Source organism: Podarcis tiliguerta (assembly GCF_965153285.1).
Source record: "Podarcis tiliguerta genome assembly, chromosome: 18".
NCBI classification, from domain to species: Eukaryota; Metazoa; Chordata; class Lepidosauria; order Squamata; family Lacertidae; genus Podarcis; species Podarcis tiliguerta.
Window position 1 is genome coordinate 6096070 of NC_139551.1, and position 27608 is coordinate 6123677.

A 27608-nucleotide genomic window follows, 5' to 3' on the forward strand; every position below is an offset into this window, starting at 1 on the left:
CAAAAACCTACATTTTTCTGGCTCGTGGGATTGACCAGTCAGTTGTGTTTTCCGCCCCTTGACCCATAAGTCTGTTGACCCATCGCGTCGTTGCATTAATCCACCTGAAAATGCAGAAGTCTGCATTTAAATTGACTCCCGATTCCACAATTTGTCTTCATTTTTAACGGAGCAATTTCCTGTTACAGAAAGCCGGTTTGAACTCAATCATCACGGAGGGGGCGGTGGCGATCCTAAAATTAAAAAAGGGGAATGGGGAGGATGAGGGGTCGAATCCTATTCCATCCCTCCCACCCCCCCACCCCCTTTGCACTCAAATTTTCTTCCTTAAGAAGAATTTCCCCATCTGCCAACCCATCGAGAGATCTGGTTACTTCTGAACGATGCTTGGAGGGGCTTTGTGGTCAACAGATACCTCCGACCTGGGTGTTGCCATGGCAATGAATACATGTGGTCCCATCTTTCCCTCCTCACCGCCCCCCCCCCCAACTTGCCAGAGTAATCTCATTGTCTGCAGATATTCTTGGAAGGGAATTCTCACGCTGCAAGAAGGCAGATGGCCGCAAAGTCCAGGCTCCTTGATTTCCTCACCTGGGCGATGAATTTTATGGCTGCTGGCGCGAGTATAAGGAACGGCCGCCGCGGCCCTCCGTGGGGCTTGGTTACAGCCTGAATGAAATATTTCGGGAGGGAGGGAAAGCGGGGGAAGGGGGGTAGTGGAAGGAAATGGGCGAAAATAGACACAAGGCCCAGCTGTTGGTTTATTTACCGTATTTTCCGCTCTATAAGACGCACCTGACCACAAGACGCACCTAGTTTTTGGAGGAGGAAAACAAGAAAAAAAAATATTCTAAATCTCAGAAGCCAGAACAGCAAGAGGGATCGCTGCGCAGTGAAAGCGGCAATCCCTCTTGCTGTTCTGGCTTCTGGGATAGCTTCTCAGCCTGCATTCGCTCCATAAGACGCACACACATTTCCCCTTACTTTTTAGGAGGGGAAAAGTGAGTCTTATAGAGCAAAAAATACGGTATATTTTCCCCCAATAATGTTTATTAAATTTCATACAAAATTTCAAACAAACAGAAAAAGAAAAAAAGCAATAATAAAATAAAAAATAAAATAAAAGAAATAAAAGTATTTCAAACCTCACATATACCACCACATACAATAAGACTTCGTTAATTAATTAAAATCCAACTTCATAAACATATTGCTTGGCTTCCTCTAATCTCTTCCAACCGAATTTCCTTGTAATTAAATGTAGCAGTTTCCAATATCATTATTCCATATAACAATATTCCGGTCATAAATCAAATTTCCTAACTTTTCTCATCATACTTTTTCTTATTTATTTATTTAATCCCAATTTAATCCTAGGCCTAATTAGTTCTTTCAAGTGGTTACAAATCTTACAATATTACAAATTGTAATATTGTACAAATTGTACAAATTTGTACAATCTACAAATATTACAATATTTATTCAAATAGTCTTTAAAAAATTTCATCCAATCTTCTTGATATTGGACGAAACAGCTGGGGCTGTTGGTTTAAACCAGGCATAGGCCAACTCGGCCCTCCAGATGTTTTGGGACTACAACTCCCATGATCCCTAGGTAACAGGACCAGTGGTCAGGGATGATGGGAACTGTAGTCCCAAAACATCTGGAGGGCCGAATTTGCCTATGCCTGCTTTAGAGCTGCAGGACAGCACCTGATATGAGTTAATCTTCATTTCCTGGGAATGGAACACAAAGCACAGCTACATAGCCCAGGTAAAACCAGGGATGTTCCTAGGGGACCAGATTTACCGGACCATACCAGCCCCCAACCTTGCAGAAATCTACTATGTGGAATACCGCAGACTTTTTACAGTGGCTAGATTAAATGTCCTTGACTCTGCGATATTGTGGGGAAGGTACAGGGGAGTACCATACGCCCAGAGAACCTGTCATTGTGCCATGGGTGTGGTTGAATCCACCGAACACATTCTCTTGACTTGCCCTTCTTATGCAGAGCTTAGACAAAATTTTATAGCCCCACTTCTACGTCAATTTAGCTTCCTACCCGGAGAAAACCAGGTTTTACACTTGCTAAATAATGTCACCTTCCTTGGTGGCCAAATGTCTTTTTTTAGCTTTTAAGCGTCGCAAGACTATAATTGACTGTATTGATATAGGGCTATCTGTTTAACCCATTTTAGTGTTGGTAAGTTTTAAAATCTTTTTCGATGTTTTTAATTGTGTACTGACAAATGTTTCTTCTTCTGACTGACGGTCGAATAAAAGGTTGATGATGAGCACAGCTACAGAATATCCTCCAACATTTCTCCAATGAAAATAGGGACATCCGATTCCATCATCATATTTTTATTTTTGTTCCCCGCCCATCGGACTGGGTTGCCCCAGACACTCTAGACCCAGCTTCCAGCAGCAGCGGGCAAAGCATGCCTTGGAGGCCAGATCTTCTGCCCCAAGCATCCTGCTGCCTGAGGCAGTCGCCTCGCCTCGCCTCTTGGGTGTGCCGGCACTGACTACTGGGATGGCCCCTGGAAGATCGCTCTATATGCCGAGGGAGCTGGCATTTTTCCTGGTCATGTGGCCAGCATGACTAAGCCGTTTCTGGCGAACCAGAGCAATACACAGAAACGCCGTTTACCTTACGCTGCAGTGGTACCTATTTATCTACTTGCGCCGGCATGCTTTCGAACTGCTAGGTGGGCAGGAGCAGAGACCGAGCAACGGGAGCTCACCCCGTTCCGGGGATTCGACCTTCTGATCGGCAAGTCCTAGGCTCTGTGGTTTAACCCACAGCGCCACCCGCATCCCGAGAACAGACTTAAAAAGGTAAAGGGAACCCTGACCATTAGGTCCAGTCGTGACCGACTCTGGGGGTGCGCGCTCATCTCGCTCTATAGGCCGAGGGAACCGGCGTTTGTCTGCAGACAGCTTCCGGGTTATGTGGCCAGCAGGCAGTGGCGTAGCGTGGGAGTGCGGGGGGGGGGGGCCGGCCACACTGGGTGCAACATCGGGGGGGGCGCTCGCACTCGCAGCTGTCTGCCCCTACCTGGCTCACTCACTCTCTCTCACTGCAGTGCTGGCTGTGTGAATCCGATCCAAGCCACCGGGTCACCGCCCACTGTGGAGGGGAGGGTGCCAGGCGTGCGGTGCGGAGAGAGAGCGAGGGACTATCTGGGGGAGGGACAGTGCAGCGGGGGGGGGGTGCAAATTACTTGCCTTGCCCCGGGTAAGGGGGCGCAAATTACTTGCCTTGCCCCGGGTGCTGACAACCCATGCTTCGCCACTGCCAGCAGGACTAAGCCACTTCTGGTGAACCAGAGCAGCACACAGAAATGCCGTTTACCTTCCCGCTGGAGTGGTACCTATTTATCTACTTGCACTTTGACGTGCTTTCGAACTGCTAGGTTGGCAGGAGCTGGGACCGAGCAACGAGAGCTCACCCCGTCACGGGGATTCGAACCGCCGACCTTCCAATTGGCAAGCCCTAGGCTCTGTGGTTTAGACCACAGCACCACCCACGTCCCTGATAACAGACTTACGGGACCCTGAATCCATTGGGCTGTAAAAGCAACGCTCCCTAGCTGGCTGCAAAGAAGTACTTGACAACGTAATCACTTTGTGGTATCCTCTTTATTTTCAGTTCACACAAAATGCTTTCGGGGTGGGGTGCAGCGGGTAAGAGGAAAACAGATTTGACATTGCATACGCTTCCAGAGCTGATCTACACGTTTGGAAAAAGCACACTATAATAGTCGTGCGCCGGACTGTAGCACTTCAGAAATCGCTGTGCAAAGCGGGAACAGGGAATCTGTGTTCCAACGGATGTCTCTGGTTACATTCTCTATGGGGCTGCTGGGAACTGGAGTCCCACAGCCTCTCCCCAGAGAGGGCCACAGGTTCCCGAGGCCTGGTGCAAGGAAAAAGAAAACAGCTCCCCGCCTTTGGAAATCTAGCTGCTCAAGGAGGAGGCGAGATTGCGTCTCCTTCCTTGCTTCGGAAAAGCGGTTTGAGCATCTGTTCCGAAATGCTACAGGTGTGCTTTTTTCTGAACAGGCAGATCGCTCCCCGCGAAAATAATCAGAACAACGGACTTCGTGACGACAGAGAGCTTTCGCTAGTTCTTTAAAGTATGGCAAACCGTTTGGGGCTGTGATCCAAACTCCTACCATTCCTGGGTTGATGGGTTCAGATAGGTAGATACCTGTTCTGTTGCCGCTGCCTGTCCCTGGAGGGAGTTTGGGTCACAGCAGCTGGTCAACCCAGAAACCTTGACCGCTGGACCCTTTGCGCCCTGGAAAGAGGAAGGAGGGGTGGCAATGGGGCAGATAGGAGGGTTAGGGGGAAGAAGAGCCCGATAGGTCCTGCCAGAGCTATGGGCATCTTCTCTTAGAGGCGGCGGTAGCAGCTGCGAGCGGCTTTTAGCATTGCATGTGACGTCCCACCATTCAGGAGCCACCTTGAATGTGGGTTACACAGGGAGTTCAGAGCTGCAATCGCACAACCCTGTTTTCCACCCACCGACCCACATTTATTGGTGCTAAATTTTGGGGTAAGAAAAAACGAGAAGAAAAGATAAAAGGTCCCATTTCTTAAACAGGATGTCTCCAAAGAGATCGCCTTAAAGGGGAGCAGTAACTTTTTCAACTAGACGCACAGGCTCGTATCCAGCGCTGGTCATATTCAGAGTCAACCCCCCCAAAATAAAACGGGTCGGATCCGTTTCATTTCGGCAGGTTCCTTCTGAGTAGAGCTGTGCTGGGGACAAGCTGGAGGCATCCTTAAAAGGGAGGAAGGGGAAAGAAAGATCAGTCATTTCGCTGCCTCTTCAATGATTCGTTTTATACGAGGAGAAGGAAAACTAAAGGGTGGGAGATTTCGCTGTCTTTGAGCTCGTCCGCATTCGCCTTTGACACTTTACCCCGGGGAAACCCGAACTTTACTGCTAGATCAGAGCACACATCAGTTGGGTTGGGTTGACGTTTGCTCTGATTTATCGATGAAGGGCAGTTGAGACAAGCAGAAAACCGCTTCGACTTGCGCTTTCTAGACTTGGCCCAAGCGCAGATCTGGGTGAATTCTTGGTCAGTTCACCCCCCCCCCAAAAAAAATCTTACATATAATACCATTGCAACAAAACCAAATTAATCTTAAAATTAATTAAAATTAATTAATTTAAATTAATTTAAATTAATAATTAAATTAATTAAAATTAATTAATTAAATTAATTAAAATTAATAATTAAATTAATTGAAATTAATTAATTAATTAAGTTAATTAAAATTAATTAATTAAATTAATTAATCTTAAAACGATAGATACAATCATAGGTAAAACACAAACATGGAAATGCATTGAAGTTATTTAAGAATACGACTGAACGGAAATGCTTTATGGGATAAAACACAAACAGTGCTTTCCAAAGAGAAACATTTTAAACGAAATAATTAACCTGGTTCAGAGGTGGGAGACTGGGGGGGGGGGGAGGAAGAGCACAACAACAATAATAACAACAATAACAACAACAACAACAACAACCAATCTATTTATCTCCACGATGATTTCTTTTGTACTAGGAAAATAACCTTAAAAGAAAAAAGAAAAACCTCCTTTTTTGCTGAAGTCATGAATAAATCAGACTTATAAGGCAACTAGGTAAAAATGAAATTATCCTAAGCTTTCTAAAAATGTATATAGGCATGCACATAAGCACAAACATTCTCTAAAAAAATAACACATTTTATGGTCAAATAATGCAGATACTATGGTTATAATGCAAATAACTATGGTTAAACAATGCAAAGGTTGCTAAAAACTTTCTAAACGTCAACACACAGATCTGGCAGAACTTTGTCACCACTCCTAGTCCCATTGAAATCGGACCCACTCAACAAGTTTAGCTCTGGATAAATTGTATCTCGCTGACTTCAACAGAACTTAAATAACAACAAACTTCTACCAGATGTCGTCTGGGATTTATTTAGGCACATTTAAGTTGCAAACAATTAATGGGAACATGCACAAATTTAAAAAGAAGAGGAATTCGTTGAAAACTAGTGTGATGTTTCTTAGCGCCGAGCTTTTTTGGGGCTAATAAGAGCATAGACCTCGCACGTATTTTTGAAAAACCGCAGCTTTCCGTTTATTGCTTGCACCAGGACCAATTAAATTCAGCATTTTGTCAGTTGGCACAAAGGCGTTGGTGCGACCTCCTGGAATCCCTGGAAAGAGAACGGCAAAAAAATAAAATAAAATGTAGTTATTATGGCCGGCACGAGTTTTATCGCTTTTACCGAAGTGAAAGCAGCCCACCAGCCTAAAATCGCGAGGGCAAGATGGCAGAGGGTCATGGAAGAAGGGAGAATAATAAGGATATTAATAGACAGGATTGCAAGTTGTTTTCATATGCAATGACAGCAGCAAGAATATTATTGGCGCAAAGATGGAAGCAAGAAAAACTGCCGACGAAAGAAGAATGGAGGATGAAGCTGATGGTAAAAGGTAAAGGTAAAGGTACCCCTGCCCGTACGGGCCAGTCTTGACAGACTCTAGGGTTGTGCGTCCATCTCACTTAAGAGGCCGGGGGCCAGCGCTGTCCGGAGACACTTCCGGGTCACGTGGCCAGCGTGACAAAGCCGCATCTGGCGAGCCAGAGCCGCACATGGAAACGCCGTTTACCTTCCCGCTAGTAAGCGGTCCCTATTTATCTACTTGCACCCGGGAGTGCTTTCGAACTGCTAGGTTGGCAGGCGCTGGGACCGAGCAACGGGAGCGCACCCCGCCGCAGGGATTCGAACCGCCGACCTTTCGATCGGCAAACCCTAGGCACTGAGGCTTTTACCCACAGCGCCACCTGCGTCCATTCTGCTGATGGACTATGCAGAATTAGATAAATTAACAGGAAGGATTCGAAACCTGCGGGACCAGAGATTCTTAGAAGACTTAGAAGACTTCTAAGAAGTCTTAGAAGACTGGAGGAAATATATGAGCTATTTGAAAAGCAATTGTGATGAACGGAATATACCTGTAGGACTGCAAAAAGTTTTGTAAGGTGGATGACTTAAAATATTACAAGAAAGACTATGAAAAGAATGATTAGTTAAGGATAATTAAATGTACAGTAATGGGAAATTAAGAAATGCAGAATAAGTGATAAAGAACGGAAAATCATCAGAGGTGTGTTGATGGAAGTCAAAAATATTGTATAAGATGTGAAGATATGTTGTATGACCTGTTGGAACTGATATGTTAAAAAATCAATAAAAATGTATTTTTTTTTAAAAAAAAAAAAGGAAGAAGGGAGAGTAATAATTAATAAATTTTGTTTGTTTTTTATATTTTGGAAATGTACATCCAGTTGTTGTTTTCTTTAATTTTTTGGAGGGCCGCCAAGAGAGTGGGGCCCTAAACTATAGCTTGTTTAGCTTACAGTATTTTTTTGCTCTATAAGACTCACTTTTTCCCTCCTAAAAAGTAAGGGGAAATGTGTGTGCGTCTTATGGAGCGAATGCAGGCTGCGCAGCTATCCCAGAAGCCAGAACAGCAAGAGGGATTGCTGCTTTCGCTGCACAGCGATCCCTCTTGCTGTTCTGGCTTTTGGGATTCAGAATATTTTTTTTCTTGTTTTCCTCCTCCAAAAACTTGGTGCGTCTTATGGTCTGGTGCATCTTATAGAGCGAAAAATACGGTATATGTAAATTCGGCGCTGCCCGAACCTGAATCAGACATGAACTGGAATTAGTTCCTTTGCAGACATGTTGACCTGGAACCAGTTCTTCTTAAAAGGGGGATTTTTTCCAAGCACTCCATTTGTGCACCTAAGCCAGGGGTAGGCAACCTAAGGCCCAGGGGCCGGATGCGGCCCAATCGCCTTCTAAATCCTACCTGCGGGTGGTCCAGGAATCAGCATGTTTTTACATGAGTAGAATGTGTCCTTTTATTTAAAATGAATCTCTGGGTTATTTGTGGGGCATAGGGATTCATTCATTCCCCCACCCTATACAGTGATACCTCGGGTTACATACGCTTCAGGTTACATACGCTTCAGGTTACAGACTCCCCTAACCCAGAAATAGTACCTCGGGTTAAGAACTTTGCTTCAGGATGAGAACAGAAATTGTGCAGCGGCAGCAGGAGGCCCCATTAGCTAAAGTGGTGCTTCAGGTTAAGAATAGTTTCAGCTTTTAATGTTAGAAGAATACTGGAATGAAGTTACAGGGTTTTAGCAGAAATGTTATTAAGAATTATGCAAAAACTGATTGTTAATGGGCTAAAGTGGAAAATTTAAGATCGTGTTAAGATAAATTATAGAACAAAAAATTGAGAAAGAGGGAAAGGATTTGCTGAAATAGCTAATTTGAACTAGAATACAAAAAAAGGGAGGTGTGAGGAAGTCGAGGAAATAAGCAAATGAAAGATAAAGATATGAAATTTGGATGTGTTTTTAAGTGTTTTTGTTTCTTCTTGTTGTTTTGTTGTACTGTTTTTTCTTTCTATTTTTGATGCATTGTTTGTTAAATTTTTTATTGTTTCTTTGTTGTCCTTTTTCCCCCTGTAACTATTAAACCTCTAATAAATATTATTATTATTTTTTTTAAAGAAAGAATAGTTTCAGCTTAAGAACGGACCTCCAGAACGAATTAAGTACATAATCAGAGGTACCACTGTAGTCCGCCCCCCCCCCAAAAAAAAGGTCTGAGGGACCGTGCTGAAAAAGTTTGCTGACCCTTGCTCTAAACTGAAACCAATTCCAGAGGAGGATAACTAAAATCACTGCAACTCACTTGCATCTCAGCCCACAGGCTAGACAGGAAGGCTTGCTCTGATGCTTTTGCTTTTGTTAACATCCCAGTGGCGATGCTGCCATCTTGCGGGGAGAACGCGCAATAAACAATGCCGGGTTTACGTATAAGCTAAACAAGCTTATAGGGCTCCACTCTCTTGGGGGGGCCAAAAAATTTAAAGGGGGAAAAAACTGGGTGTACATTTTCAAAATATAAGATAAAAAAAACCAAATACTGTAAAGCCTACATACAGCAACAGTGTTTTGTGTTGTGTAGGCTCCCAGGAGCCCCGCCTGCTAGCCTGCTCCCTAAAAAGTCACTGGTTTGCTCCTTTTTACAGTGGTACCTCGCAAGACGAATGCCTCGGAAGACGAAAAACTCGAAAGACGGATTTCCCTATGGGCTTGCTTCGCAAGACGAAACGTCTTGCGCCTTTTTTAAAAAACCGCCAATGCATTCCTATGGGAAACCGTCAATACACAGTGGTGCTTCGCAAGACGAAAAAACTCGCATGACGAAAAAACTCGCAGAACGAATTAATTTCGTCTTGCGAGGCACCACTGTATATATAAGGTGCCTACATTCTGCATGGACTGGTTGCATGACAACATGTGCAAATGGCTTGAGATACCTATGAGGTCCATAAGTGACCATACAGTGGTACCTCAGGTTAAGTACTTAATTTGTTCCGGAGGTCCGTTCTTAACCTGAAACTGTTCTTAACCTGAAGCACCACTTTAGCTAATGGGGCCTCCTGCTGTCGCTGCACCGCCAGAGCCCGATTTCTGTTCTTATCCTGAAGCAAAGTTCTTAACCTGAAGCACTATTTCGGGGTTAGTGGAGTGTGTAACCTAAAGCAAATGTAACCTGAAGCATATGTAACCTGAGGTACCACTGTAATAATAATAATAATAATAATAATAATAATAATAATAATAATATAATTTATTTCTATCCCGCCCTCCCTGACCAAGGCCGGGTGCAGAGCGCCGCCAGAGCCCGATTTCTGTTCTTATCCTGAAGCAAAGTTCTTAACCTGAAGCACTATTTCTGGGTTAGTGGAGTGTGTAACCTGAAGCGTATGTAACCTGAAGCGTATGTAAGCCGAGGTACCACTGTATAGCATATATTCAACACAAAAAAACAGCGGCAATTTGTTGTTGACAAGGGACAGCTGGACGTATAAAGGGCCCCATTACCTTCAGAATAGCTGTAAACTTTCAGATTTGTAAATAAGGGATCAGCAGCTTCGAAAATAAGCGATCAGCAGCCTCACCTGTCCCGAGGACAGTCCACGGGATATCTAACAATCCGGGATAGCAGCAGGAAGCAGTGGGAATAAGGGAATTTCCCGCAAAAAAGGGACGGTTGACAGCTATGACCTTCAGGAGCTTAGGGCCGCATCAAACCTAAATCCGGCCCTGACAATAAATATCAGCAAAGGGGCGAGGTTCCCCCCTTGCTAACAATAATGGCATCCCTTGAACCACATTCCATTTTATTTTATTTGAAGTATTATTATTCTTATTTTACTCTGCCCGTCGGCAAAAAGGGAAAAAGAAGAAGACTCCCCAAGCGGTTTTTACGAAGGCAGTTCTTACAAAAGGGAAAGGGGTTGGCAGGGAAGAGGCAAACCTAAGAACGTAAAAAAGGGTTTTGCTGGATCAGGGCCAATGGCCCCATCTAGGCCGTCATCCTCTTCTCACAGCGGCTGACCAGAAACCAGCGAGCACGATTCGAACACAAAACCAGCTCCTGTGGCTTCCAGCAATTGGAATTTGGAAAGGTTGCTGGCTCCATGAATTTGCTGGTAAAAGGTAAAGGGGACCCCAGTTGTGACCAGTGGCGTAGCATGGGGGGTGCAGGGGGGGCCGGCCGCACCGGGCGCAACATCGGGGGGGGGCGCTCGCACTCGCAGCTCTCTGCCCCTACCTGGCTCACTCACTCTCTCTCACTGCAGTGCTGGCTGTGCAAATCCGATCCGAGCCGCCGGGTCGCCGCCCACTGTGGAGGGGAGGGTGCCAGGCGTGCGGTGCGGAGAGAGAGCTAGGGACTATCTGGGGGAGGGACAGTGCAGCGGGGGGGGACAAATTACTTGCCTTGCCCCGGGTTAGGGGGCGCAAATTACTTGCCTTGCCCCGGGTGCTGACAACCCACGCTACGCCACTGGTTGTGACCGACTCTGGGGTTGCAGCGCTCATCTCGCTTTATTGGCCGAGGGAGCCGGCGTACAGCTTCTGGGTCATGTGGCCAGCAGGACTAAGCCGCTTCTGGTGAACCAGAGCAGCGCACGGAAACGTCGTTTACCTTCCCGCCACAGTGGTACCTATTTATTTACTTGCACTTTGACATGCTTTTGAACTGCTAGGTTGGCAGGAGCAGGGACTGAGCAACGGGAGCTCACCCCCTCGCGGGGATTCGAACCGCCGACCTTCTGATCAGCAAGTCCTAGGCTCTGTGGCTTAAGCCACAGCGCCACACGCGTCCCATGAATTTGCCGGGGACTCCCTTTAACCCCCCATTTTTGCAGCGAGCGGAGGTGGCACCCAACTTTTGCAACAATAATAATATCTGCAAACTGCCTTAAATTTCAGTCTGGGGAAAGGTGGGGTAGAATAATAATAATAATAATAATAATAATAATAATAATAATTCTTTTGGGGCTTGAAGAACTAATTCACACCTGCCCTACCTGATTCATTTAGTAATCCCATCACTGTGGTTCTGGCTCCTTGACTTCTGGCTCTTCTGCTGCTTTGTCCTGATCCGGAGCGGATTCCAGCTGGTCTGGGGCTTCCGGCTGGTCTGAAATCGGTGGCTGTTCCGTGGCTTCGGATTGGACAGGAGCTTCCAGCTTATCCAAGGCATCCAACTGGCCGAAAACATCTGTCTGATCCAAGCCGTCCAGTTGGCCAAGGGATTCCAGCTGTTCCATGATTCCCTGTGGATCCGGGCTCGCTCCCAACAATAATTCCATGGAGGGAATCATGGCCTCTTCCGGGTCGGGGGGCAGAATGACCTCCGGCCGGACCGGCAACACTCCTTTCTCGTAACAGTCCAGCCTCATTTCCATCATGTCTCGGATTAAGTCTGCAAGGAAAGTTGTGTTGCGTTAGAAATTGTAAATGGTAATACAGTGGTGCCCCGCAAGACGAATGCCTCGCAAGACGGAAAACCCGCTAGACGAAAGTGTTTCTCTATGGGCTTGCTTCGCAAGACGAAAATGTCTTGCGATTCTTGAGGGGTTTTTTCGCTCCCCACCCCCTTTTTCTAAGGCGCTAAGCTGCTAATAGCCTTTTAGCAGCTAATCCGCTAATCCCTTAAGCCTTTAATAGCCGCTAATAGCCGCTAAACCGCTAATAGCGCTAATCCGCTAATAGGGTTGCTTCGCAAGACGAAAAAACCGCTAGACGAAGAGACTCGCAGAACGGATTAATTTCGTCTTGCGAGGCACCACTGTACAGTCGTACCTCGGGTTACAGACGCTTCAGGTTGCGTTTTTTCAAGTTACGGACCACCGAAACCCGGAAGTACTGGAACGGGCTGCTTCCGGGTTTTGGCGGTCGCACATGCGCAGAGCCACTAAATCATGCTTTGCGCATGCGCAGAAGTGCCGGCCGCGTAGACTAAGGGCACCACACATTTTAGGAGCCCCGCGACAACAGGTCGAAATGAATACTGTACGTTTTGTGTAATAAAATTGGTTTGTTAAAACTGTTGTTTGGTAAAATTAAAAAAACTTTTAGGAGATAATTTGCGAGGCTCCCCCCCAATAATTTGCAATGAGCCCCCCAACTTGAAGCTGAGGGAGCTGAATTCTGGCAGTGGCTTCCAAGGCTGCAGTTGCCAGAGAACGACCCAAGCTGCTTTGCTTTTATTTAGAAAAATATATAATTTTGCATTGTCGTTTTGTAAGAAAACAACAGCCACAAAACCTTATTTGCACATGGGGAAAAACCCCACACCGGGATAAATTAACTTACTGTCGGCTATTGTTCTGCCCAGAACCCGGTTTTCCATTATCTCTTCTATCTCCGACATCATCCCTGGGAAGAAGCCTGTCTCGATGTCTGTGAAATACAAGGAGAGATTTGAAAAATTATTACCCGTATGGAGAAATATTGGAGGGTTGTTTTTTGGTAGAGCAGCTGAGGCTGGAAGCAGAAAGAGCTCACCCACTCTGTGGTGCAACAAGGGCAATTAAAAGCTTGCCAATTAAAAAGACTGGCGGTTCAAATCCCTGTGACAGGGTGAGCTCCCGTTGCTTTGTCCCAGCTCCTGCCAATCTAGCAGTTCGAAAGCACACCAGTGCAAGTAGATAAATAGGTACCACTCTGGTGGGGAGGTAAACGGCGTTTCTGTGCGCTCTGGATTCCGTCACAGTGTCCCCTTGTGCCAGAAGTGGTTTAGTCCTGCTGGCCACATGATCTGGAAAGCTGACTGCGGGCAAACGCCAGCTCCCTCGGCCTGAAAGCGAGATGAGCGCCGCAACCCCATAGTCGCCTTTGGCTGGATTTAACCGTCCAGGGGTCCTTTACCTGGTCCCCTGTGTGACACCAAAATTTGATACCCTCTGCCTCTCGCCTTACATTCTAACCACCGCCACAACAACAACAATTTATTATTTGTACCCCGCCCATCCGGCTGGGTTTCCCCAGCCACTCTGGGCGGCTTCCAACAAAAGATTAAAAATACATTAAAATATCACACATTAAAAACTTCCCTGAACAGGGCTGCCTTCAGATGTCTTCTAAAAGTCTGGTAGTTGTTTATCTCTTTGACATCTGATGGGAGGGCGTTCCACAGGGCGGGCGCCACCACCGAGAAGGCCCTCTGCCTGGTTCCCTGTAACCTCACTTCTCACAGAGATGGAACCGCCAGAAGGCCCTCGGAGCTGGACCTCAGCATCCGGGCTGGACGATGGGTGTGGAGATGCTCCTTCAGGTATACTGGGCCAAGGTCGTTTAGGGCTTTAAAGGTCAGCACCAACACTTTGAATTGTGCTCGGAAACGTACTGGGAGCCAATGTAGGTCTTTCAGGACCGGTGTTATATGGTCTTGTCAGCTGCTCCCAGTCACTAGCCTAGCTGGTAATGTATATACAGTGGTACCTTGGGTTACATACGCTTCAGGTTACATACGCTTCAGGTTACAGACTCCGCTAACCCAGAAATTGTACCTCAGGTTAAGAACTTTGCTTCAGGATGAGAACAGAAATCACGCGGCGGCGGCAGCGGGAGGCCCCATTAGCTAAAGTGGTGCTTCAGGTCAAGAACAGTTTCAGGTTAAGAACAGACCTCCAGAATGAATTAAGTACGTAGCCAGAGGTACCACTGTATTGCTTGCTGTTTAGAATAAAATCTTCTCACTCGCTTGTGTTTGCATTGCCTCTTGCATTTAAAAGAACCACCTTGCATTTAGCAAGACAGATGCCTTTCTTGGTGTTATGTACTGAAGTTCTCACCCTGGGCCAGCAGGGGGATACTGTAGATAGTTATGCAAATAAGGGATTGAAAGTGACATTCAGTGATTGGATAGTTTTAGAAAGTTGTTACAGTTACGTTGTACTGGAGCTCTATATAAGCAGGCTGACTGAACCCTTCAGTTCAGTTCTGTTCTGGCCTGTGAATAAACAAGAGCTGTTTGAAGAATCGCTGTGTCGTCTGATATGTTCGCCCACAACTTAACACTTGGGGAGCCTGAGATCAGAATGAGAGCCCCCCCTGCCATCTCAACACACAGCAAGCCACACACCTCTCTCCACTGGATCGTAGAAGTATCCACTCTGCCGAAGGCTGCCGAAGACGGAAGGAATAAGGTCCGACAGGTAGCGCTGAGCGAACGCCCGAGCCGCAATCTTCTCTGAGGTCTCTTTCTCCTTCTGGAGGACTTCTAGCTGCTGCTTTTTGCGACGCTCCTGACGGAAAGGAGAAAACAGCCGGTGTGGAACTTCTGGGCTTTGTTTTGGGTCTTTCCCCCAAGCCATTTCAGCAGACTTTGAATCAGACCCGGTAGCTGATGGTCAACCGAAGAGATGTAAAGACTCTCTCAAGGCAAATCTTTAAAAATGTACCTTCAGGCAAACCTTGGATCCTCGATACCTTGCGAGTTGAACGTTTTGGCTCCCGGACGCCGCAAACCCAGGAGTGACTGTTCCGGTTTGTGAACGTTCTTTGGAACCCAAACATCCAACATGGCTTCCGCGGCTTCCGATTGGCTGCAGGAGCTTCTTGCAGCCAATCGGAAGCCGCACCTCGGTTTATGAATGTTTTGGAAGTCAGACGGACTTCCGGAATGGATTCCGTTTGACTTCCAAGGCAGTATAAACACTGACAACTGGGAAGCACTGGCCTGCAAGCGCTCCAGCTGGAGAACAGCCTTTGCCAAAGGTGTCATGGGTTTTGAAGACTCTCGAACTCAGGACGCAAGGGAGAAACATGCTAAGAGGAAGGCACGCTGGGCAAATCCACACCGTGATCAACCCCCACCCAGAAACCTATCTCCCCTATGTTCAGGGAAGTTTTCTGTGTTTTAATATTTTGTTGGAAGCCGCCTAGAGTGTCAGGGGCAACCCAGCCAGATGGGCAGAATATAAATAATAAAATTGTTCTTGTTGTTGCATGTCTTAAGGGTATGTCTGTGTTTGAATAGGGTGTGAGCCTGTGACCTGGCCCAGGAACTAAGTATTTATCACTACAAAAGACTGGCCAGGATCCCCAGGCAATCCAATCAAGTAACCTGCCAGACAGGAGATAAACAAGGACAGAAGAAAAACAACATTCAAATTTCTCTTTTAAGACCGCAGTTTCTGTGATGTATGTATGATGTATCTGACCAATAGGGAACCTATGTAAGGACTCTATATGGGCTCTTAAAAAGGTAAAGGTACCCCTGCCCATACGGGCCAGTCGTGTCCGACTCTGGGGTTGTGCGCCCATCTCACTCAAGAGGCCGGGGGCCAGCGCTGTCCGGAGACACTTCCGGGTCACGTGGCCAGCGTGACATCGCTGCTCTGGCGAGCCAGAGCCACAAACGGAAACGCCGTTTACCTTCCCGCTAGTAAGCGGTCCCTATTTATCTACTTGCACCCGGGAGTGCTTTCGAACTGCTAGGTTGGCAGGCGCTGGGACCGAGCAACGGGAGCGCACCCCGCCGCGGGGATTCGAACCGCCAACCTTTTGATCGGCAAGCCCTAGGTGCTCTTGGATACCCCATAAGGGAAAAGGGCGTTTTTTGTTTACAGCACCATTATTCAAGGCACCCCAGGGTGCCATGACACACGGGTTGAAAACCACTGCTTCTTTCCCCTTCCCCGCCCAGTTAGCAGTGCCGGACTCTGTACCTTTTCCTCTCTGTGCCGCCGCTCTTGCTCCTCAAGTCTCTGGACCTCAGCGAGTTCCGCACGGCGCAGCTCGTGGTACGCGTACTGATGCGCCCGCAGGTCGGCGAGTTCCTCTTCCTCCATAACTTCCAGCAACGCTTGCTCGATGGTCTTGCCGACCAAGACCTCCAGCATCGGCCTCACTTCGATATCAAAATCGAAAAGCTGGGGGGGGGGGTCCGAAACAAAGAGGAGAAATCAGAGGTGGGCTGACCTAGGGGAACATCTTGAGAAATGGTTTTCTTTAAAGCGTAAATCTGCACATCAAGACAAACTTCCCGCCGCAGTGGTACCTATTTATCTACTTGCGCTGGTGTGCTTTCGAACTGCTAGGTTGGCAGGAGCTGGGACCGAGCAACGGGAGCTCACCCCGTTCCAGGGATTCGAACCGCCAACCTTCTGATCGGCAAGCCCAAGAGGCTCAGTGGTTTAGACCACAGCGCCATGTGCTCCCCTTATACAATGGTTTTAACTGTCTTTATATGTGCAGTTTTTGAAATACAGGTTTTTGTTGTGAAATCGTTTTGAGATGCTTTATAGAAAGTAGTTTATAGAAGAAATGGAACAATAAGAGTACTGTGCTCTAGCTCACCCAGTCGCGGGGATTTGAACCGCCAACCTTCTGATCGGCAAGCCCAAGAGGCTCAGTGGTTTAGACCAGGGCTCAGCAAACTTTTTCAGCAGGGGGCCGGTCCACTGTCCCTCAGACCTTGTGGGGGGCCGGATTATTTTTTTTGGGGGGGGGGGGGAATGAACAAATTCCTATGCCCCACAAACAATCCAGAGATGCATTTTAAGTCAAAAGACACATTCTACTCATGTAAAAACACGCTGATTCCTGGACCGTCCGTGGTCAAGATTTAGAAGGTGATTGGGCCGGATCCGGCCCCTGGGCCTTAGTTTGCCTACCCATGGTTTAGACCAAAGCACCACCCACGCCCCAGCGGCATTGGACGTGGCATTGGGCACAGTCCTGCCTAGAGGCATTGGACATGGCATTTGGCACAGTCCTGCCTAGACCAGAGTTCTGGAAGCCTGAAACAGACTTGCCAGGCTTGGCTTGGAGGGGGTTGGTCTAAGTGACCGCTGGGTGTCCCTGCCGACTCTACGGTTCTATGGTTCTAACGTACATCTCCTTCCCAGATCTGGGTGGCCACATCTCTGCCGGTCTTCGCGGGGATGAACAGAGGCGTTGCTGGCCTGTCCAGAAATGCGTCCGTTTGGCATTCCATGTCCACTTCGATGATACGGTCCGCAAGCTCTTCCAGGTACAGTTCTGAAACGGCATTTGGGATGCTCTTGTGTAGGGGAAGTTTTGCAGCTCTCCTGACTCCGATGCAAAACTCCTGCACGGAGGACAATCAGGATAGAAATGGGACTCCTGAGCTCTGCGTGGGGCTGCCTTTGAAGGTGACCCGGAAACTACAACTAATCCAGAATGCGGCAGCTAGACTGGGGACTGGGAGCGGCCGCCGAGACCACATAACACCGGTCTTGAAAGACCTACATTGGCTCCCAGTACATTTCCAAGCACAATTCAAAGTGTTGGTGCTGACCTTTAAAGCCCTAAACGGCCTCAGCCCAGTAGACCTGAAGGAGCGTCTCCACCCCCATCGTCCAGCCCGGACACTGAGGTCCAGCACTGACGGCCTTCTGGCGGTTCCCTCACTGCAAGAAGCCAAGTGTTTTGTGTTGTGTAGGCTCCTATTTTGTTATGTGCAAATGGCTTTAGATACCTGTTAGGTCCATAAATTACCATCTAGCATATATTAAACACACAAAAAACAGTGACAATTTGTTGTTGACAAAGGACAGCTGGACATATAAAGGGCCCCATTACCTTCAGTAGCTTAGGGCCTCATCAAACCGAAATCCGGCCCTGAGCAGGCGTCTTAATTCGCAATATATTGCCAGGTTCAAAACTATGAAACCGATATCACGGTATAGAACTGGTTTGGGATGAAAATATATCACCCAGCCCTACTCACAAGGAAACCTGCTTGGCTAGTTGAACAATGGAATCCTCCATTAGATTTTTTTTAAACATGGGGATTAGAAGGGATTTCGGCATTGTGAAGACTAACACACACCCACAATATCAATCACAAACTAACGTGGAGGACTGAATTTAAGATTGGGAAGGATGTGAAAGATAACAAAAGCATTCTGGGAAATGATTTATAATGAGTTGAAAAAAATGTTTAAAATAATGTTTGTGGAAAAACCAGAAGCCTTTTTACTAGGAATTTTAGGCGCAGAGATACCAAAGGAGCAGAAATGACTATTCATGTACGCGACGACAGCAGTGTGGATACTATTGGCCCAGAGATGGATAGGAGATAAAGTCCCGAGTAGAGATGAATGACTGATGAGGAAGAATGGACTACGCCAAAATGGCAAAAATGACCGGGAAAATCAGAAACCAGGAAAAGAAGAGCTTTAGTGAAGAGTGGGAGAAATTTACAAATTACCTAAGGTAAAGCAACCCCTGACCATTAGGTCCAGTTGCGGCCGACTCTGGGGTTGTGACGCTCATCTCGCTTTATTGGCCAAGGGAGCCGGCGTACAGCTTCTGGGTCATGTGGCCAGCAGGACTAAGCCGCTTCTGGCGAACCAGAGCAGTGCACGGAAACGCCATTTACCTTCCCGCCAGAGCGGTACCTGTTTATCTACTTGAACTACATGCTCTCAAACTGCTAGGTTGGCAAGAGCAGGGACCGAGCAATGGGGGCTCACCCCATCGCGGGGATTCAAACCGCCGACCTTCTGATCGGCAAGTCAGAAGCCACAGCGCCACCCGCGTCCCTCCAATTCCTATAGCTTGTCCAGTTATCTTTTGACATTTGTTTTCCCATGTATCTTCCGTCATTACCTGTTCAAATACGTCAGATTGTATACCGTATTTTCCGCTCTATAAGACGCACCAGACCACAAGACACACCTAGTTTTTGGAGGAGGAAAACAAGAAAAAAAATATTCTGAATCTCAGAAGCCAGAGCAGCAAGAGGGATCGCTGCGCAGCGAAAGCGGCAATCCCTCTTGCTGTTCTGGCTTCTGGGATAGCTGCGCAGCCTGCATTCGCTCCATAAGAAGCACACACATTTCCCCTTACTTTTCAGGAGGGGAAAAGTGAGTCTCATAGAGCAAAAAATACGGTATATTCAAAAACATAGTCATTCCATTTTTCCATTGTCCATTTATCGTTTCCTTTAAACCCTGATGCAATAACAAGCATACCAGCTAAGATCATAATTTTATAGCAATCTTTCTATTTTACCATTCCCCAGTATTGCTGAGATAAGCATTTCGCACTCCCTCTCCACCTGGCGCCTTACCTGTCTGAACGTCGACATGCCGCCTGCCTTCTAAAGGCTCTGGGGTTCTTGTCTGAAGCTGGTCCCTAGCTCTCCTCCGGGCCAACGCTTTACGCTGGGCTTCCCGCTGACGTTGAAGCTCCAGAGGATCAGGTTCACTGCTCTGGCGGAGGGGATGGACAGAGAGTAAGCGGTTCATGCAGTGTCCTTAATCTTATTTATTAGCTTTGAACACTGCCCTATAACCCACTCTGGAAAGCAGAGTGCACAGAAGCGCCGTTTACCTTCCCGCCGCAGTGGTATCTATTTATCTACTTGCGCCGGTGTGCTTTCGAGCTGCTAGGTTGAAGAGGATCAGGGGTTTGGGGATGGACAGAGAGTAAGCAGTTCATGCAGTGTCCTCAATCTTATTTATTAGATTTGAACACTGCCCTATAACCCACAGCTACTCAGGGCGGTAAAGGACCCCTGGGCGGTTGAGTCCAGTCAAATGCGGCTATGGGGTTGCGGCACTCATCTCGCTTTCAGGCCAAGGGAGCCGGCGTTTGTCCGCAGATAGCTTTCCGGGTCACGTGGCCAGCAAGACTAAACCACTTCTGGCGCGACAGGACACCGTGATGGAAACCAGAGTGCACAGAAGCGCCGTTTACCTTCCCGCCGCAGTGGTATCTATTTATCTACTTGCGCCGGTGTGCTTTCGAGCTGCTAGGTTGGCAGGAGCTGGGACAGAGCAACGGGACACGCCCCGTTGCGGGGATTCGAACCGCCGACCTTCTGATTAGCAAGCCCAAGAGGATCAGGGGTTTAGACCACAGCGCCACCCGTGTCCACACTAGCTGGTAGCAAACAGATGAGTCTTTCCCAGCTGTGAACAGTGGTTTGTGCACCATTGCTTTCAATCCCCAGCAAAGCCCAACAATTCAGCTCACATTCAGGTCATGTTCATCTTGCCTTTTTCACTCCTTCCAGCCCTTCTCCAAATCAGTGGTACCTATTTATCTACTTGCACCAGTGCGCTTTCGAACTGCTAGGTTGGCAGGAGCTGGGACAGAGCGATGGGAGCTCACCCGTCGTGGGGATTCGAACCGCCGACCTTCTGATCGGCAAGCCCAAGGGGCTCAGTGGTTTAGACCACAGCGCCACCCGTGTCTGGATCCCAAGACCCCCCCTAGCCCAGTGGCTTGGGCGGATGTCCCAGTGGGAAGCCCACAAGCAAAATCTGAAGATGCCAGCGATATCCATCACTAGACCTCTCCTCCTAGACAAAGTTCATACCCAAGCCTTGCATCTTGCAGCAGCTAGTTCCACTGGTTAACTGCACATTGTTCCTTTTGCCTGGAATGTGCAATCGAAACCGATACATAGATATGTCAAAGTTTACGGAAAAAGGAAAACTCACCCATGGCAAGATGTGAAGAGCATAGGTATTACCCCGAACGACTCGCCTCTCATACATGAGGTTGGCATAGTGATACGGCTCCTCCTCTCTGGAAGAGAGAACATAAAGAGGCACAGGATTCGAAAACAGCACTTAGCATAAATTAGCAACGAAGCATAAGAGAGCAGGGTGTCACTGTCCCCGTTCCTGCTGCTAAATCTGCAAGGCTATGTGAGAATAAATAAGCTCTCCTTAATTTGCAAGTTTACAAACCTGTCAGAGGTATTTGTGCCCAGTGGGATTTTGTGATAAAAATTCTTACAGAGTTCCGGGCCTTTTTATAGCAATAATAATAATAATAATAATAATAATAATAATAATAATAATGTAAAGGTACCCCTGCCCGTACGGGCCAGTCTTGACAGACTCTAGGGTTGTGCGCTCATCTCACTCTATAGGCCAGGAGCCAGCGCTGTCCGGAGACACTTCCGGGTCACGTGGCCAGCGTGACAAGCTGCATCTGGCGAGCCAGCGCAGCACACGGAAACGCCGTTTACCTTCCCGCTAGTAAGCGGTCCCTATTTATCTACTTGCACCCAGGGGCTTTAACCCACAGCACCACCCACGTCCTAATAATAATAATAATAATAATAATAATAACAATACAGACGCCATGATATTTCTTTCCTGAAACAAATGTGTTCTTTAAAAATGTGAGCTAAAAGGGACATGAAATTGTGCTTTTGTATTCAACTCCCAGCGAAAATGAGAATGACATAGTTTGAGAGCTAACGCAGAGAACGTTCTTTTTTAAAAAAATTTTTTTTTTTATTAATTTACAACAAAAAACGCAGAGAATGTTCTTATTACTGTTTTTGCGTGGTTTTAAAATGAACTGGGAATCGTTTGGTTCTAACTGCAAGAAGAGAAAAATCACACATTGGATTTCTATTTATTTTGTAGGAGGAGAAGCAGTTTTGTTTTTTTAATTTTTAAAAACACTCTACTTTTAAGCTGAGATTGGCTGGTCATCTGTCATGGATACTTTTGCTGAGATCCCTGCATTGCAGCGGGTTGGTCTAGAGGACCTCTGGGGTTCCCAATTCCAACTCTACCATTCTATGATTCCTTTGCAAACCAACTGGGCAGCCGCACACATTTAAAAACAACAAGCCAAACAACAACAGCAGCAAGCTTGTTCTTTTACACCTCTTTCTTTCTTTACAGCACTTTCTTAAATTTCAAAGCATATATAAAAATTATCCAGAGAGAGAGAGAGAGAGAGAAACAGTACAATATCAAGACCATTCCCCACTGAAAAGCATCAGAAACAAACAAAAACACTTCCGTTTTCTAACAAAAGCGGAGGTGCAGCATTTAAAACCGACAAAAAGCAAAAGCAAACATCTAACAAACGCATATTGGGTTGTCTGATGTGTTTTGTGTTGTTTGCTTCCTCTGGCTATTTTTTCAGTTCATGTGCAATTATTAACAGATTGCGGTTGAATCCTGACAAGACAGAAGTACTGTTTCTGGGGGACAGGAGGCGGGCAGGTGTGGAGGACTCCCTGGTCCTGAATGGGGTGACTGTGTCCCTGAAGGACCAGGTGCGCAGCCTGGGAATCATTTTGGACTCACAGCTGTCCATGGAGGCGCAGGTTAAATCCGTGTCAAGGGCAGCTGTTTACCAGCTCCATCTGGTACGCAGGCTAAGACCCTACCTGCCCGCGGACTGCCTCGCCAGAGTGGTGCATGCTCTGGTTATCTCCCGCTTGGACTACTGCAATGCGCTCTACGTGGGGCTACCTTTGAAGGTGACCCGGAAACTGCAACTAATACAGAATGCGGCAGCTAGACTGGTGACTGGGAGTGGCCGCCGGGACCACATAACACCGGTCTTGAAAGACCTACATTGGCTCCCAGTACGTTTCCGAGCACAATTCAAAGTGTTGGTGTTGACCTTTAAAGCCCTAAACGGCCTCGGTCCAGTATACCTGAAGGAGCGTCTCCACCCCCATCGTTCTACCCAGACACTGAGGTCCAGCACCGAGGGCCTTCTGGCGGTTCCCTCACTGTGAGAAGCCAAGTTACAGGGAACCAGGCAGAGGGCCTTCTCGGTAGTGGCGCCCTCCCTGTGGAACGCGCTCCCACCAGATGTCAAGGAGAACAACAACTACCAGACTTTTAGAAGACATCTGAAGGCAGCCCTGTTTAGGGAAGCTTTTAATGTTTGATGTATCACAGTATTTTAATATTCTTTTGGAAGCCGCCCAGAGTGGCTGGGGAAACCCAGCCAGATGGGCGGGGTATAAATAAATTATTATTATTATTATTATTATTATTATTATTATTATTATTATTATTATTATTATTATTTCTGATATGCTGTCCTCTGCAACCAAGCATCACCCATCTTGGCTGGAAGGCCTGTAGCACCAGCATAATAATCTAGTAGTAGTATAATGAACGTTAGGAAAATGTTGGAATGAAATTACATGGCTTTAGTAGAAACATTATAAGGAGTTAAGTATAAATAAGTTTTAGGGTTTTGATGGTAAGATAAGGTTAAAATAAATTAAGATAATTAAATGACAGAAATCACTGAAAGGTGGAAAGGATTTGCTGAAATAATTAATAACTAGAACACAAAAAAGGGAGGTGTGAGGAGGTCGAGGAAACAAGTTAATGAAAGATAATGATAAATATTGGATGTGTTTTTAATTGTTTTTGTTTTTGTTTTGATGTATTGTGTCTTTTGTTTTCCTTTTATGTATTGTAATGTATTGATTTGTATTGTTTATTCTCTTTTCTTTTTCTCATTTTTTTCTGTAATCTTTAAACTTTTAATAAATATTATTTTTTAAAAAAATAATCTAGTAGTAGTAGTAGTAGTAATAATAATAATAATAATAATAATAATAATAATAATAATAATAATTTATTATTTATACCCCGCCCATCTGGCTGGCTTTCCCCAGCCACTCTGGGTGGCTCCCAACAGAATATTAAAAACACGATAAAACATTAAACATTAACAACTTCCCTCAACAGGGCTGCCTTTGGGTGTCTTCTAAAAGTCAGATATCGTTTATTTCCTTGACATCTGATGGGAGGGCGTTCCACAGGGCAGGCGCCACCACCGAGAAGGCCCTCTGCCTGGTATCTCATAGGTAAGCCGGTCGCAGGCTGTTAAAGGCTTAAATGCCAACGGAGGCACCTCAAACTTTGCAGACACCTGGCAAGGCCTCATCCGGCATTCTGCTTGTGGTCTGAGTGCAAGGGATTCCCCACGGGGAGCGCATTGCTGTAGTCTATCGGCCCCTTCCTTCCCCGGTCCAGCCTCGGAGCCTAAAGGTACTCACGTCTCGTTGGCATCAATGGAGGTCCGGTACCTCTGCCTGCCCGGCAACGGCCTGGGACGGTTGCAGTACGAATAGGTGGCAGAGGGTCCTGCCGCCGTGCCGTCCCGGCTGAGAATCACTGACGTGGAGGCCATGGCGGCTCGCAGCAGCCTCTGGCTCCAAGAGGCCTGGGCTGGGAGCAGCAGCGCCGAGAGAGGCTCCTTGGCAACCGTCGCCGGGCGACACGGACTCCGTTCCCTGGCAACCGTCGCCAAGGTAAACTGAGCCCTGCCACCTGACCCAGCCAGGAGCTGCCTTCGTTGGCATCCGTCCAAGGGAGCATAACTATGGCTGGGAGCTTGGAGTTCACGAAAGGGGACTTGATTTATGGGCTACTTTTAAAATGAGGCTGCGTTTTAAATTGCATTTTAACCTGTATTTTAAATTGGGGGTTTTTCTTCCATATTACTGTTGTTAGCTGCCCTGAGCCTGGCTCTGGCCGGGGAGGGCGGGGTATAAGTAATAATAATAATAATAATAATAATAATAATAATAATAATAATAATCTGGGGCTATGGGGCTCAAAGGAAAACAAATGGGTAACTCAATGGCCTAGGACCCTCGTACCTACGGGACCGCCTCTCCTGGTATGCCCCACGGAGAGCCTCAAGGTCCATAAATAACAACACCCTAGTGGTCCCGGGCCCTAAGGAAGTCAGATTAGCCTCAACCCGAGCCAGGGCCTTCTCAACACTGGCCCCGGCCTGGTGGAACGCTCTGCCTCATGAGACCAGGGCCCTGCAGGATCTGATTTCTTTCCACAGGGCCTGTAAGACAGAGTTGTTCCGCCTGGCCTTTGGCTTGGAGCCAATTTGATTCCCTCCCTCCCTCTCTTTCTTTTTTCTTTTCCTTCTCCTCCTGCGATGAGGCTACATTTTAATATTTTAACGTTCCATTATTTTAATGTTGTATTTTACTTTTGTTTTTAAGTTGTAATCATTCATCTTGTTTTTATTATTGCTTGTAAGCCACTCTGAGCCTGGCCTTGGCTGGGGAGGGCGGGGTATAAATAAAAAATTATTATTATTATTATTATTAATAGCCTCAATTGCAGTCTGGCTGTTGGCGCATTGTCTAAACACCAACTGGCGATGGCTACAAAACGGAGGCGCTCGGATTTTCCACCTGCAAAGCAGGGGTGTTTTGTGTTACTTTTGTTGTCGTTTCTTAATAGGGTACAACACATGTTTGTGGTTTTTATGCTGCAAACTGGCCTATGTTTGTCTGGTGGAGGGCGGTATGTAAATTTCAGTCACCAAGACCATGTTAAAAACTAGGCTGTGGCACGTAGACCGCCAGGAACTAATCTCAGCTGCGGAAAAAACGTGTTCCCCTCTTTTTTTTTTGACTCTCTTGGATGCAGGAATTAACCTTAATTATTTACAATTTTTGTTTAATCTGCAAGAAAGAAGGGCCTTCTCGCTGGCTAGGTTCAGTTCTAATCCTTCTAACCTCCTTTGGGGTAGGTTTGCGCAGTGGCGTAGCGTGGGTTGTCAGCACCCGGGGCAAGGCAAGTAATTTGCGCCCCCTAACCCAGGGCAAGGCAAGTAATTTGCGCCCCCCCCCCTGCTACACTGTCCCTCCCCCAGATAGTCCCTCGCTCTCTCTCCGCACCGCACCGCACGCCTGGCACCCTCCCCTCCACAGTGGGCGGCGACCCGGCGGCTCGGCTCGGATTCGCACAGCCAGCACTGCAGTGAGAGAGAGTGAGTGAGCCAGGTAGGGGCAGAGAGCTGCGAGTGCGAGCGCGCGCCCCCCGATGTTGCGCCCAGTGCGGCCGGCCCCCCCTGCACCCCCCACGCTACGCCACTGGGTTTGCGGGTTTGGCAGAAGGAGACAGAATCTGCCCATGCGATGCCCACCTAGTGGAAACTCTAGCTCACATGGCCCTTAAATGTAAAATGTATTATGATCTCTGCCAACAATTTCTAGACCATCTATGTATTCCAACATGGAAACCAGAGACGGAGGTTATGCGTTTCTTATTACAGGGGAGAGACCAGGAGCTCACCAAGACAGTAGCTAAGATCCTCCATTTGATTTTTTGTCACCGAAGTACGCTACAGGATCCTGCCCTTGCTGGGGACCCACAGAGATGAGGTGGATTGCTCGCCTCTTCTGCCCTTTGGGCCGTTGAGGTAGCGACGAGATTGCACTGGCTTATCTATTCTGAATGTTCTTCTTCTTGTTGTTGTTGTTTAGTCGTGTCCGACTCTTCATGACCCCCTGGACCAGAGCATGCCAGGCACTCCTGTCTTCCACTGCCTCCCGCAGTTTGGTCAAACTCATGCTGGTAGCTTCGAGAACATTGTCCCACCATCTCGTCCTCTGCCATCCCCTTCTCCTTGTGTCCTCCATCTTTCCCAACATCAGGGTCTTTTCCAGGGAGTCTTCTCTTCTCATGAGGTGGCCAAAGTCTTGGAGCCTCAGCTTCAGGATCTGTCCTTCCAGTGAGCACTCAGGGCTGATTTCCTTCAGAATGGAGAGGTTTGATCTTCTTGCAGTCCATGGGACTCTCAAGAGTCTCCTCCAGCACCAGAATTCAAAAGCGTCCATTCTTCGGCGATCAGCCTTCTTTATGGTCCAGCTCTCACTTCCATACATCACTACTGGGAAAACCATAGCTTTAAGTATACGGACCTTTGTTGGCAAGGTGATGTCTCTGCTTTTTAAGATGCTGTCTAGGCTGGTCATTGCTTTTCTTCTGAACGTTCTTGTGATGCCAATAAAGGTTACTTGACTGGTATGTAAATTTAATAAATGATGATGATGATGATGATGATTTGTACCAAACCCATTTCACTGGGTTGCTGCAGCCACTCTGGACAGCTTCCAATAGAATATAAAAGAACCTCTGACCTTTGAGATTTTACAAAAAAATCTATAAAGATTATGCCTTTCATCAGAATAGCTATTCATTCACTCTTTTTTCCTTCATATGCCAATTGTACAGATATGAATTTAATAATGTGTGACCAAGATAGTTTGTTTGATGAAAAATGTTCCCATTTATTTTTGGAAAACAGCATTATCTTCTAAGCTTTTGTTTTTCAGCACCTGTGATTACATTTCCGCTTCTTCTGTTACGTTCCATATTATGACTAGTGTTTAGCGCTTCTCCCCTATACAGTGGTACCTCTGGTTACAGACACTTCAGTTTACAGACACTTCAGGTTACAGACTCTGCTAACCCGGAAATAGTAGCTCAGGTTCAGAACTTTGCTTCAGGATGAGAACAGAAATCATGTGGCGGCAGCAGGAGGCCCCATTAGCTAGAGTGGTTAAGAACAGTTTCAGGTCAAGAACGGACCTCCAGAAAGAATTAAGTTCTTAA

At 47.0% G+C, this 27608-nt stretch overlaps 1 protein-coding gene across 2 annotated transcripts; it reads right to left on the bottom strand.

Moving 5' to 3' along the window:
• Nucleotides 1-6132: 6132 nt before the first annotated feature.
• LOC310668462 (radial spoke head protein 3 homolog B-like) lies at nucleotides 6133-24428 on the bottom strand. 2 transcript variants are annotated; one of them, XM_083421793.1, is made up of 9 exons: nucleotides 24236-24428; nucleotides 20895-20982; nucleotides 19517-19658; nucleotides 17312-17457; nucleotides 16143-16346; nucleotides 14555-14717; nucleotides 12784-12870; nucleotides 11493-11890; nucleotides 6133-6238 (listed from the first exon to the last, which is right to left on the bottom strand). In XM_083421793.1, exons 1-8 carry the CDS (start codon nucleotides 24367-24369, stop codon nucleotides 11514-11516), a joined length of 1341 nt encoding a protein of 446 aa, XP_083277919.1. In that variant the 5' UTR covers nucleotides 24370-24428; the 3' UTR covers nucleotides 6133-6238; nucleotides 11493-11513. The 2 variants fall into 2 exon arrangements, with proteins under 2 accessions (XP_083277919.1, XP_083277918.1); XM_083421792.1 differs by having other exon boundaries at nucleotides 20895-20978; nucleotides 24232-24363.
• Nucleotides 24429-27608: the final 3180 nt, after the last annotated feature.

What these genes read in the sequence shown, in the direction of transcription:
- LOC310668462 (XM_083421793.1), bottom strand. Translation starts at nt 24,369, where the DNA reads ATGGCCTCCACGTCAGTGATTCTCAGCCGGGACGGCACGGCGGCAGGA. An exon ending in GGCGGCACAGAGAGGAAAAG is followed by an intron (nt 14,718 to 16,142) that starts GTACAGAGTCCG and finishes CCTTTCCGTCAG; the next exon opens with GAGCGTCGCAAAAAGCAGCA. An exon ending in GGGCAGAACAATAGCCGACA is followed by an intron (nt 11,891 to 12,783) that starts GTAAGTTAATTT and finishes CTTTCCTTGCAG; the next exon opens with ACTTAATCCGAGACATGATG.